The 12,500-nt window shown below is 41.4% G+C and overlaps 2 protein-coding genes across 6 annotated transcripts in view; one reads left to right on the top strand and one right to left on the bottom strand.

Moving 5' to 3' along the window:
- The window catches only part of LOC143034515 (adhesion G-protein coupled receptor G6-like), a 396,540-nt gene that overhangs the window by 274,054 nt on the left and 109,986 nt on the right, over positions 1-12,500 (bottom strand). The gene's annotated exons all lie outside the window — the stretch shown is intronic.
- Positions 181-4,037, top strand: LOC143034685 (adhesion G-protein coupled receptor G6-like). Its single transcript, XM_076201055.1, has 5 exons — positions 181-275; positions 1,728-1,863; positions 2,786-2,888; positions 3,190-3,320; positions 3,927-4,037. Exons 2-5 carry the CDS (start codon positions 1,738-1,740, stop codon positions 4,035-4,037), a joined length of 471 nt encoding a protein of 156 aa, XP_076057170.1. The 5' UTR covers positions 181-275; positions 1,728-1,737.

Below are 12,500 nucleotides of genomic sequence, written 5' to 3'. Positions count from 1 at the left end.
AGAGAGAGAGAGAGAGAGAGAGATGTTAACTTACGGCAACTCACTGACCACTAATGCATCTCTGGCCATGCTCATTACACATAATTGCCTAGGCACAAGTGTTCTTCGTGGCCTCCTCCTCCTCCTCCTCCCATCAGCGGGACAGTATATAAGAGCCCATTCCCTGTCCTCTCCATCCATCCAAGGACTGGAAGTTGTGAGAGTCAGTTGTGCCCCCTCAGACCCCTCAGACCTTTTCCCACACTGTGACGGAACGTAGTAACCTGCAGCTCTAAGTAATACGTCGTACACGGCGGTGAGAACATCCCAGGTGGTCGTTTTTCATATCCAACAGTGACCTAACAACTCACAGAATAAATAGACCCGTCGGCTCCCTTTGGGTGATTCCTGAGTAGGATCTGGGGCTTCAAAGTTTGACAAAAGGGCGACAGGAGCCGAAAACTAGTCGTAGCTAGTGGGTCAGTGACTTTACTCAGTGTTAAAATAATCATCAGGTAGGTTAGACAACGACAATACATGAGTTTAGGATGCAGCGAAAACAGGCTGAGAGCCCCTGAGATGAAAATGCAAGAGCTCATCCACTAGAGTCGAGGTGTTTCCATCATTTATAAAGAAGATGGGGATCGTAAGAGCTCAGACTCTGACTGACATCCTTTTGAACAAGGATGATCACCAGAGACGCCAAGATACCGAGGCTTCTTTCCTTTGGTCCTGCATTACAGTACTCGCGCTAACGCACAGGGGACACAAGTGCAGTGCTTTATCGAAATCTGTGCAAGGCAAGAGTGGCGTCTCTCCTTTTGTGAGTAAAAGAAAAGGTTTTTCCTCCCGCTGCGCACATGCTTGCTCTTCGTCAAGAACCATTTGGCAAAAGCTGTTTCTCGGCCCTTAGTTTGTGGCTAAACTGAGCAACGCTGATAGAATGTACAATTCTCATCATCAACTTGCTCTCAATCTCTTGATGTAGAACAAATACTTTTGATGAAAATGAAATGACAAAACCAAGCTGGAAACCCAGTGCACTGAAACCTGTCACCCAGTTGCACAAAGAAAGATGAAACATACATAGAAGTGTGAAAAAACAGTTTTATATATAGGGAAAGAATTCTGCTTCATTCATATTTTCTTTTCTTCACTGGTATATTATATATATATATATATATATATATATATATATATATATATATATATATATATATATATATATAAATTTTTTACTTATTTCAACTTTCTTGCACAGAAAAAATAATGTGAAAACACTTTCCTACTCCTCCATCCTACTCCAACTTCATGGCTAGGTTTTTCAAAAGGTTCTCAGCAGTTGCCTGCAAAACCGTTTGTCCTGCATTGTGCATGTTTTCGGCTGCCTAATGGGGTGCGCAGTTTGACGCACCTTTCCTCCCCCACCTTTCTTTCTCCTTAATCACAACCGTAAGGATTAAAGTCCTCCACTGATGGAGTCAACTCCTCGGGTGTCCCTCGTCTGAATACAACCACTTTGCGACAGCCAAGACAACAAATACGAGCGACGAATATAGACGTCAAAAGTTTGATCAGAATACGTTTGGTCGCAATGACGTGTGGAGGGTGGTTTCCCGAATACACCACATAAGAACCGAATATAGGCATGAAATGAGTGTATTTGATTTCTTATCATTCATGTAAATCTTCAGATGTTGTCTGGATGTTTGTCATCACTTGGCCTTTCCCTCTATTTCGCTGCACAGAGTTGGAACCATGGGTAAGTTATGGCAGACAACGGCTTTGATGATGATGATGGTGCTGATGCTGGGAGTCGGATCCTCGACACAGGATCAGCCTCCTTCAACGACACAGGCAAATACAGATTGTTCGGATGGCATAGTAAGTGTAAAGTGTATACCCCAGGATTATCCTCCACTGCTCAAACAGTCTCTCGTCAACTAAGGCAGAATATTGAGGCAACCGATCGTGAAGCGCTATGCCCGCTGAGGTTTTTGCTCAGATGAAGCTGCTCTCCTTACTATTGATTTTGGGACTGGTAGTGATATATGCAGCTTCTATGGATTTCCTCGGGGCCGAACACAAGGATCATTCAGGGAGCATAGGCCGACGTCCGTCACCATAGGCTTACCAACGCCATGGTAGTGCATGTGGACCAATCTGGACACCTTCCACAATAGAAGCGGGCCGAGGTATTACAAAAGGTATGGATATGAAGACCAGAAAATCCATAGAAGCTGCATATATCACTACCCGTCCCAACATCAATTGTAAGGCTGGCAGCTTCACCTAGGCATAAAGCTCAGCGGGCATAGCACTTCACGATCGGGTCTCTTGGGCATCTCAGCGGGCCAATCAGAGCACAGCGTGCCACGTTCACATACCTCCATGAGCTACCAAGTGTACCTATAAACCCTGCACGACCCGGTATGCTCATTCCCTTGAAAAAGTCAGTTGACAAATCGTAAGGAATAAACGCTTCACTTCCAGCCCATGTTTTCTTTGCCGTGTTTAAGCAACTTGTTCACATGGATATTAATTTTCAAATACTATTATCCATTTATGTTTCTGCGCAGTGATGTGTATGTTTGAGTGTTGGTTATTATGAGTCTTTGTGGTCGAGCATTCTTTTTTATCTTAATTCCTTTTATTAGAACATTTCATGTACTTTTATTCTGTTGGTGACGTGATTCGACAAACCTGGTCCTCTGAAGTCACGTCACTTTCCAGCTGTGCTCTATTCATTCGTGCAGTCTTTTATCACAACTCACTTTTCTTCTTCTTCTTCTTGTTCTTCTTCTAGAAACCTGGCTTTGACAGCTTTTTGGAAAAATTCTGCGAAGATGTTTGCCCCTGGACTACCATAGAGAGCTGCTGTCCTTCGGATACCACTACAAATGATTTAGGTAATAATTAATTTTCAGTAGTTTTCAGTCTCTTACGTTTACTCTCGATCCTATCGGATCTGTGTATGTATGTATGTATGTATGTATGTATGTATGTATGTATGTATGTATGTATGTATGTATGTATGTATGTATGTATGTATGTATGTATGTATGTATGTATGTATGTATGTATGTATGTATGTATGTATGTATGTATGTATGTATGTATGTATGTATGTATATTCTAACTCAACCGTGTTGATGTTGAACTAAGGAAGAGAGAGAATGTAACATCTGGTTCTTTGTTTCCGTCGACCAGACCCCTGTGGAGATTGCGACAGAACAATCATTGTGGAAGATTCCTTCAATGGTACAATCCGACATACGTGGTCAAGTCCCAACTACCCGAACGATTACCCAGAGAACTGCAGCTGCACCCTCACAGTCAACGTGAGTAAATAATGGTGATGGTATTGATTTTGGGGATTGGCGATAATAACTGATGATGTTGGTTGAGATGGGTCAGAAACCACTGACACTAGAGCTCCTGGATTAAGGGAAATCCAACGACATTTATGAATTCTAAACTTAGAAAGTTCAAATCGATTTCCGGAAAGCCTGAATTTCAGTAATCCCTGCCTCCTAGGGATGGCCCTTGATCCACAGGGAGCCAAGACAAAAGGGGAAAGCAAATGGTAAGTAAGGGATGAGTGAAGGGTTCGTGTCTTGGATGGCCACCTCCCATATATGGAAGGGGGAGAGACCATATGGTATATAGACAGGTAAACATTCCGATTTCTAGAATAGTTTAAGCGTTAGGATTTTTACCTGAGTTCTAGAAGTTCCGAACTTTATATATTTTAGACGTTGAAAGAGTAGAACATTTCCTTTCGTTAATTTTGAATTTGAGTGTGCACCCACTATGCCTCCATACGTCTTTAACTCTCTCTTTTACTACTTCTGTGACTCCAGCCTCTTCGGTGCGATCTTTTCGCAAACGATAGAAACGATGATGGCGAAGTATCAAAATACATTGCCTGTTGGTTCTTTTTTTAGCTCGCTGCACATGGCTACATCACTATCAGCTTTGCGAAGAATTCCGAGATCTACGATGCCTCGAGCTGCAGTTACGACCGCCTGGTTTTTACAGGCGTCTTGAATGAGTGAGTGCCCCTCCTTTTGTTTGGTATCTGGTGTGGCCACTAGGAGCAGTGTCACATTCGGATAATTTCTATTTTTTTTTTCTCCTCGTCTAAAGAACTCCAAGGAGACTAGACCCTAAATCAAACTCCGCTCCTTTCTCAAGATATCTACATAATGACAAGGAAAAAACGCCTTCTACTCTTTTCATCATCTTACAGGGAGTTATGCGGCACTGACGTGGCTAGCCATCACATTTCTTTTTTTAACGATGATGTCGTGTTTTTCGAAATGACCTTCATCTCAGACTCTAGGGACGGAAATAAAGTGGCAACTGGCTTCGAAATGACACTCGACTGTAAGTGTAAACCTGAGTGATGGTGCTCACTTATGTATCGTTCACTAGGTACGGGGTACTGGTATATGTAGATTCGTATTAAGTTTATACCATTTTATTCAAAGCTTTCAGGTTTTGCAGTTATGGTATATACACTGTCAACTGTTAAACAGAACGATACATTAATGTGGTTACATATATATAACTGTTTATCACACCACTTCTTGTTGCACAACACCTGTCATCGTCCCAACTGCTCTCTCCGGCCACCTACCCTGGTGGTCATTCGCCGGAAGTTGACAATCTCAGCACTTATGACGCGTCATGCTCGCATAATCTTTTATTGTTTTATTTGAGCAAGATCACGGTCATCTCCTAAGGTTAGTATCCTGGGATTACAGGGTGTGATTTACTTAATAACTAAATATGTATATATATGTCCAGGGGGGATCGTCAATATACTTAATTTGTGTTTTGTGTTTGTTTGGTTACTCAGATGTTCATGTGCGTTCGTATGTCTGTTTGGTGGTCGAGTTGTTGTTGCAGACCCGAAGGTTGCTGACTTAGTTTCTTAGTCAGCTAGAAGGGCCGGGCATTGAGTGAGGGAGTGAGTGAGGGAGTGATATTACTCATCATGTATATGGTGGCGTATACATATCGCTCTCCCCCTGGGGTTAGGTGGCTCCCGGCACCTAGGGTACATGGTTTACAAAAGTATTTATATGGGTAATACATCGAGAAAAAAAATTCAGAGACACAAAATCCTGTGGGGTTAAAAATGTGCAGATGGGGGGGTGTTGTTGAAGTGAATCTGAGGTCCCAAGGGGGATCATGAACTGTAATTAAGGGGTAGCGATGTTGTGTCTCAGAAGTGTAACGTTGTGTCTCACCAGATTACATGTTCTATTGGATTTCACATACACTGTTTAATTCACTTTTTAAATGTTATTGTTTTTATGGTTTAACACTATCACTGTTGGGAGTGTTGTTTTTCTAGACACTGTTCTATGGTCAGTTTGGTGTGTCACATTGCACTTGTTTTATTTCATAGTATGGATATATAGTTTCTGTATGAATTTTTATAGTATTTAAGATATTGGGTGAGACACAAGAATAAACTTAATCTAGGTTTACAACAATTTGGGTATGGAGGTGGAAAGGTTTTGGAAGGTGTTACTTCATGCAACAGAATATGATTATTATTATTAGTATAAAGAGCATGATTAAGAGGGAAAGGGCTGTGGAGTTATATGGAAGAATCCTATGATGTAAGTCGAATGAGTCCATGTCAAAAGTAGTCGATGTTTAAGGTGGGTAATTAATGATGTATTTACTTTTGGAGGATGAAGGTTATGTCTCAGTGTATGAGGATATGTTTATCTGACTCTCGCTAAGATTATATTGGTCGGAAGGAAGTAGAGAAGTTTTATAGATATGTGGAAAAGAGTTCTTATTGGAAATGGGCCATTTTAACCTCCACTGATAGATACATGACGTCCTGCATCTTCAGGGGCGAGAGCTAGAGTGCATGTTTAGTTGCGTCGACGCAGAGTCATGGGATGAGACTTGCGTATTGGTGATTGGTGTGTGTCTGTGATAGGTGGGTTGTGGATGGGAGGTGAGATTGGGTCGAGGTTCAGTTTGACCTTTCTCAACTTCTCTCCATGTATGGTGAAGGTGGAGTGATCAGAAGGATCTGTTAGTAGGAAAACATTGTTAGGGAGTGAACTTGTGACTATGAAGGGGCCTAGGAATTTGGGTTTGAGTTTGTTTGTTCGACCTGAGTCTTTTACCATGACTGTGTCGTCAGGTGCTATGTCAAGTGGAATTGACCGTTTGTGTTGTTTTGTCTTTGTCTTTTCCTGGGCTTCTTTCAGGTTTGCTCTAACTTTTTTGTAAATTGTTTGCATACCTCTTTTGATGCAGTGTGCGAGGTTATCTAGGTTGTATAAGGGTGGGGGGGGGGGTTGAATATTTGGTAGGGTAGGCGCATTGGTTGGCCGAAAATGATTTCATGTGGGGACATCTTTGTTGCGGAATTGACTGTGCTATTGATACTGGCTTGTACCTGTGGTAGCCAATCTTCCCAAGTGTCCATGAGGTCATTGACCAATGGTCTGAGAATTTCTAGGACCTTGCGATTTGTTCGCTCAGTCAGACCGTTTCCCTGGGGGTGGTATGCAGTGGCAAATGTTTGGTCAATGTTGTAGAGGTGTGCTATTTCGCGCATCACTTCATTTTTGAATTCTGAGCCATTGTCAGATAACATTGTGTGTGGTATGTTGTATTTACAAAAGATATTGTTGACCAGGGTTTTGGCTACAGTCTCTGCTGTTTTGTCCTGGAGTGGTATTAAGATTGTGTATTTAGATAAATACTCAACTGCTGTGAGTACATAATTGGAACCTTGATGGCTCGTTGGCATTTTCAGTAGGTCAATGCCAAGTGTTTCCCATGGTTCAGCAGGGAGTGGGATATCTTTTATGTTGATTTGCTTCAGGTTAGGGCCTCTGAATTGTTTGCAAGTTACACAAGAATCTATGTGTGTGGTTATATCTCTTTTCATGTAAGGCCAATAATATGTGTGCCTAGCAGTGTTTAGTGTCTTATCTCTGCCCGAGTGGCCTCCCATTGCACTGTCGTGCAATATGTGTAGGACCTTGGGGACTAAGGCTCTGGGGATAACAGTAACCTCTCTTGTATTAATGGTTCTCCTTATGACTCCGTCGACCAGATTGAGTTCCTCAATAGGGACAGGTGGTCGGGAGTGTAAGGGGGTTTGTGAGATGAGATGCTGTTTTATTGGAGACCATATTGGGTCTCCGTCAGTTTCATCCCTGAGTTCTTGCATAGGTATGCATGTGGTTTGGGTTATGGGGATAATGTGAGTTTGTCTGCTCAAGCAGTCTGCCACTACGTTAGCTTTCCCAGCTAAGTATACGATCATGGGATCGTAATCAAGGAGAGTTGTTTTCCATCTAGCAACTCTCCCATGTAAGTCTTTGGAGTTAAAAAGATAGACTAGTGGTTGGTGGTCTGTTAGTATGGTAATCTTGTAGCCTAAAATGAGGTATTTAAAGTGTTTTAGTGCCCATATGATTGCAAGTCCTTCTTTGTGTGTAGTTGAGTAGTTATTTTCAGTTTTGTTGAGGACTCTACTTGCGTAGGCTATGGCGTGTTCTTTGCCATTGTCATCTTTCTGTTGTAGGACTGCGCCTATTCCTTTAGAGGAGGCGTCTGTGTAAAGAAAGAATTCTTTCTTCATATCAGGGAAAACTAGTACAGGGGCTGTGGTGAGTGCGTGTTTGAGAGTGTCGAAACTTTGCTGTTCTGCTTCTGACCATTGAAATGGCTCGCCTTTCCTTGTGAATTTGGTCAGAGGGGAAGCAATATCAGCAAAGTTTCGGATAAAGTGTCTGTAGTAGGAGGCTAACCCTATGAAACTTCGTGTTTCATTTGCGTTTCTGGGGGTTGGGAAATTGTTTATTGTATCTATTTTATCAGTGGTTGTGTGAATCCCTTTTGCATCCACTTTATGGCCTAGGAAGGTGAGTTCCTTCATGAGGAATCTACATTTCTTTAATTGAATCTTTAATCCCGTATGTTTGAGACGTTTGATGACAATCTCTAAAGTGTTAAGGTGGTCTCTTTCTGTGGGACTATATATAATGAGGTCGTCTAAATAGACGAATAATGAGATTCCTATCATGTCACTGAAAATGCGGGTCATCAACCTTTGTTGGGTTGAGGGGCATTCTTAAGGCCAAAGGGCATACGTTCAAATTGAAAGTGTCCTTTGTCCGTGGAAAATGCAGTTACGGGTTTTGATTCCTCTGTTAGTTCGACCTGCCAGAAGGCTGACTTGAGGTCTATTGTGGAAAAAACAGAGTTCCCGTTGCCAATGCATTGTAGTACATCTTGCATGGCGGGGAGGGGGTGTGGGTCAGATTGAGTTAGGTTGTTTATTTTTCTGAAGTCAACAACAGGGCGTAAGGTTCCGTCTTTCTTAGGGACCAAAAAGAGGGGACTGTTCCATGGGGAGTCTGAATGGGAAATTACGCCTTGGTGTATCATCTCATGTACACTGTCATTGACTTGGGATTTCCTACTGTGGGGTATGCGGTAAGCGGGGGTGTATGAAGGGGGGGTGTTTGGGGGAATTTGGATGTGATGTTTGATTATATCACATTTGCCTAGTGATTCGCCTTCTAAGGCGACAGCTGATCTATTCCTCTGTAGGAGAGCTAATAGCTCGTTATGACTTTCTCCGTCAGCTGATGTCGTGATTTGGTCTGGGGGAATAGGGGGAAGGGGTTGTGTTGGTCTTACTTGGTTGATGTGTTGCGGCAGTGGTTCCTGGATAGGGGAATTATGGAGATGGACTGCGCAGATGTTTGTATTCTTCCTGATTTTACGGTGTTGTTCTGAGGTGTTTGTTAACATAGCTAGTGTATGTTTATTTTCTGATATTGTGTCCCAGGAGGACTCAATGGTTATGTTGTTAATCCTGGACGTGTCTGAGTCGATTATGACGTCCTGATGGTCTATTGCACCGGGTATGTATAGTGGGACTGTTATTGAATGTCTAGGGGGTATGATGACTGTGTTAGACATCAGTGCCTTTGAGGTGACATAAGGGGGTGGTCGGAAGGAATAGTTGTTAGTGGGATTGGGAGTATCAAAGGAAGGTAGACATGAGAGATGTTGTGTGTCTGAGTTGGGTGTCTCAGGAACTGTTGATTCATTATTTACATCTCGGAAGGAGATTTTGTTAGTCTCAAAATCTATCTTAGTTTTCCAAATCTTTAATGAGTGTAGTCCTATTATACCTTGTTGATCAAGGCTCCATTCATCTGCTATGTGGAAAGTTGTGAAACCTACTTTGTGATTGTTGACTTCAATATTTAAGTCTATGGTGTCGTGTAGAGGAATTGTGCTCCCTTCTATTAAGAGTCCTTCCATATTGGAAAATTGAATTTGGGGTGGGTCATTTAATGCTTCATACAGAGCTCTTGGGATGATGTTCAGGTTTGTTCCTGTATCAACCATCATGTCAACTTTAAGTTGGTCTAGGCTTACTTCTAGGGTGAGGTATTTGTGTTGTGTATGAGATATTCCTATGGTGGTTTGGTGCGTGAGGCTGGTACACGTTCCCCCAATCGTTGTTGAGTTGTGCGTGTCGTGTGGGAGTGAGTTTTTTGTCGAGGGGTAGTGAATGGTTTGTTATTTCTCTGATGTGGTTGTTGTTGTGTTTTCTGTAGGTAACACTCTTTGTTGGAGTGAGTTGATGTTTGGTGTAGGTTGCAGTATTTGATTGGATGTGTTGGTGTAGGTAGGAGTGGGTGTTTAAAGGGGGGTGGAACTTGTTTGTTTTGATTCTGGTGTGAGGTAGTAGCATGCACTGAGCGTGTGTGTTGTTTTTGCTGTGTCCAACACTGGGCATCTGTGTGGGAAATGGTTCCATGAACTGAGCAAGGGATAGGGTGGTGTTGTACCTGCGTGTGTTGCTTTTGCTGTGTCCAACACTGAGCATCGGTGTGGGAAAAGGTTCCATGAACTGAGCAAGGGATAGAGTGGTGTTGTACCTGCGGGTATTGTTTTTGCTGTATGCAGTCTTTCGTGTTGTGATTGTTTGATGAATGGTAGGAGCACCACTTAGAAGGTTGTCCTTGATTGGTGGGAGGGGGTTGTTGTGAGTGAAGGCTATTTAGTCTGGGGAGATGGTTGGGGGTATCTAAGGATACATTGCAAGCATTCATGATATCTAAAATATAGGTATAAGCTAGAGGATTTCTAGTGTCTAGTTCCTTTTTGGAGGCTTCCTTTAAACACTTTGGAGGGAGTTGGGAGAGATAGGAAGCTATTTCAAGGAATGTTAGTAAGTGTTTTGTTGGCATTACATTTTGACCAAATTGATCAGTGTGAGTCCAAGGAGAGTTATTTTCTAGGTCTTCTCTGACCTCTTTCATTCCGTTTGCAACAAAATCCATTATGTTAGTAATGGAATGTGGTGGGACTCTAGTGTTATTGAGGAAGGTGATGAGGAAGGAAATGTTGTTAGGTTGTTTGTTATGAAAGACCTTAAGGAGGTGGCGTTTATATTCCTGATAAGTGATTCCAGATGCAACTAGGGTGTCTAGCATCCTTGCCTTTGAACGGCAAATGTCAGATGGGTTTATTTTCTGACGGCACAAATTTATTTTATCTGTCTCTGAGTATTGATTCTTGGAGAAAAACAGGTCACATGCTGTCAAAAAATCTGTAATGGATAGTCCGCAATCATGAGAAAAGGTTGGAATTTAAGTGAGGGGGGTTATGGTTTGATAATTGTTAATTATTGTTGGTTGAGGTTGTGGGTAAGGATGATATTGGGGGTTTGGAGGAAGGTTAGGTGGTGGTTGGTGGTATGGTGTGGAGTGGGTTTGAACAGGTGGGGTATGGGGGGAAGGAAGGGGGAAGTTTTGGTACTGTTGCTGAATGGGAGGGGGGTTATTATGTGTTGGGATATGGGGGTTGGATGGATTATGGTTTATAGGAGGTTTTGTTTGCATATTTGGTTGGATGGGAGGAATGGGTGGTTGTGATTGTGAGGGGTGAAAGGGGTCTACTTGAGGAAGCTGGTTGAAAAAAGGTAAGACATCGTTCTCATAAAGGGGAGTTATAGGGGTATCTGCATTAGGATTAGTTTTGTCAGGTTTATTTAACTGGTCAGAGGTATTGTCATTGCCAATTAAGTCTTCTGTGTGTATTTCCTCTTTGTCACTGGATATGTCATTTTGGTGTTTTTCTTCTCTAGACTTTGAGAAGACGCTATGTAAACTTTTTAGTTTTGATCCGGTGGCAAAGGCCATGTTGTTAAATCATGTATTAGTTAATAGTTAGTTTTGATTTGTAATCTAAGAAAAAAGGAGCTGTTAAAATATGAATAATAGGTATATAGTAACTAAGGGTATTATGTTATGCTTAGATATGGGAAGGGGGATATAGTAATGGGATTACAAAAATCATAAAAATATATGTGTATATATAAAATAGTAATAAAATGTGGAATTAATATTATATAATAAGGAGTTAATTATTGTGATATTATTCTTATAATAGAATTAATTATGGTTGTTCATAAAAAAAAATTTACAGCAGTATAGTAGGTTACATTGATAAAAATGTATAAGTTCTATGTAAATATTGAATTTTAAACATATAAGAGCTATTTGTTTAAACAAGAATTACTTAACTAGAAGAATGCATATGAATATTATATTATGTAATAATATTAACTGTTGAATATATATGTATATTTGTAATTGGCAGATTAAAGGGTATTACTTAATGATAATTTTTGAAGAGAAAAAAAAAAACTTCTAAATGACAATATGCTAATATAAGTGCGAGATTACATAGTTGTTATATGGCTAAGGTGTACGTGCGTTGAGCACGTGGGTATCTAAAGGCGTGTAGGTTACCTTAAGACCGTGCTTGAAGCGATTTGTATTATGACGTGCAGCTGTGATAATTGCTGACGTTGTGGTTCTCGGTGGAACGCGACACTCGGGTGAGTGGTGAGGGTGAGCGGATGAGGTTTGTCCTCAAGCGATGGCTCGTTGATATTCTCGTAAAAAAAAAGGAAAGCAGTATCAGGGATTCAGAAATGGATAGGTAAGGTAATAGTAGTAATGATACTATTACGTATTTGAAAAGGGTGTTGGTTGGGTTACCTTATTTAGAGGCTGGTAATTATTGTTGAGTCGGCGATAACGTAGGTGTTGTGCATGGTGTGGTTTTGCTGCCACCAGGTGGTGAGAAATTTTCACCACCGCTTCTTTTGGAGGAACACAATTGGTGCAGAGGGGTGCGCAGGATGAGTCCTCGATAGTCTTTTTTTTTCTGGTAGTTAGTTTGTTTCTTTAGAGACGTGGGCGCGGTCACCGCTTGCCACCAGTATTAATGTATCGTTCACTAGGTACGGGGTACTGGTATATGTAGATTCGTATTAAGTTTATACCATTTTATTCAAAGCTTTCAGGTTTTGCAGTTATGGTATATACACTGTCAACTGTTAAACAGAACGATACATTAATGTGGTTACATATATATAACTGTTTATCACACCACTTCTTGTTGCACAACACCTGTCATCGTCCCAACTGCTCTCT

This window comes from Oratosquilla oratoria, chromosome 17 (assembly GCF_046742065.1).
Source record: "Oratosquilla oratoria isolate Oo_2021 chromosome 17, ASM4674206v1, whole genome shotgun sequence".
NCBI classification, from domain to species: domain Eukaryota; kingdom Metazoa; phylum Arthropoda; class Malacostraca; order Stomatopoda; family Squillidae; genus Oratosquilla; species Oratosquilla oratoria.
This window is presented reverse-complemented; position numbering and strand designations above follow the sequence as displayed.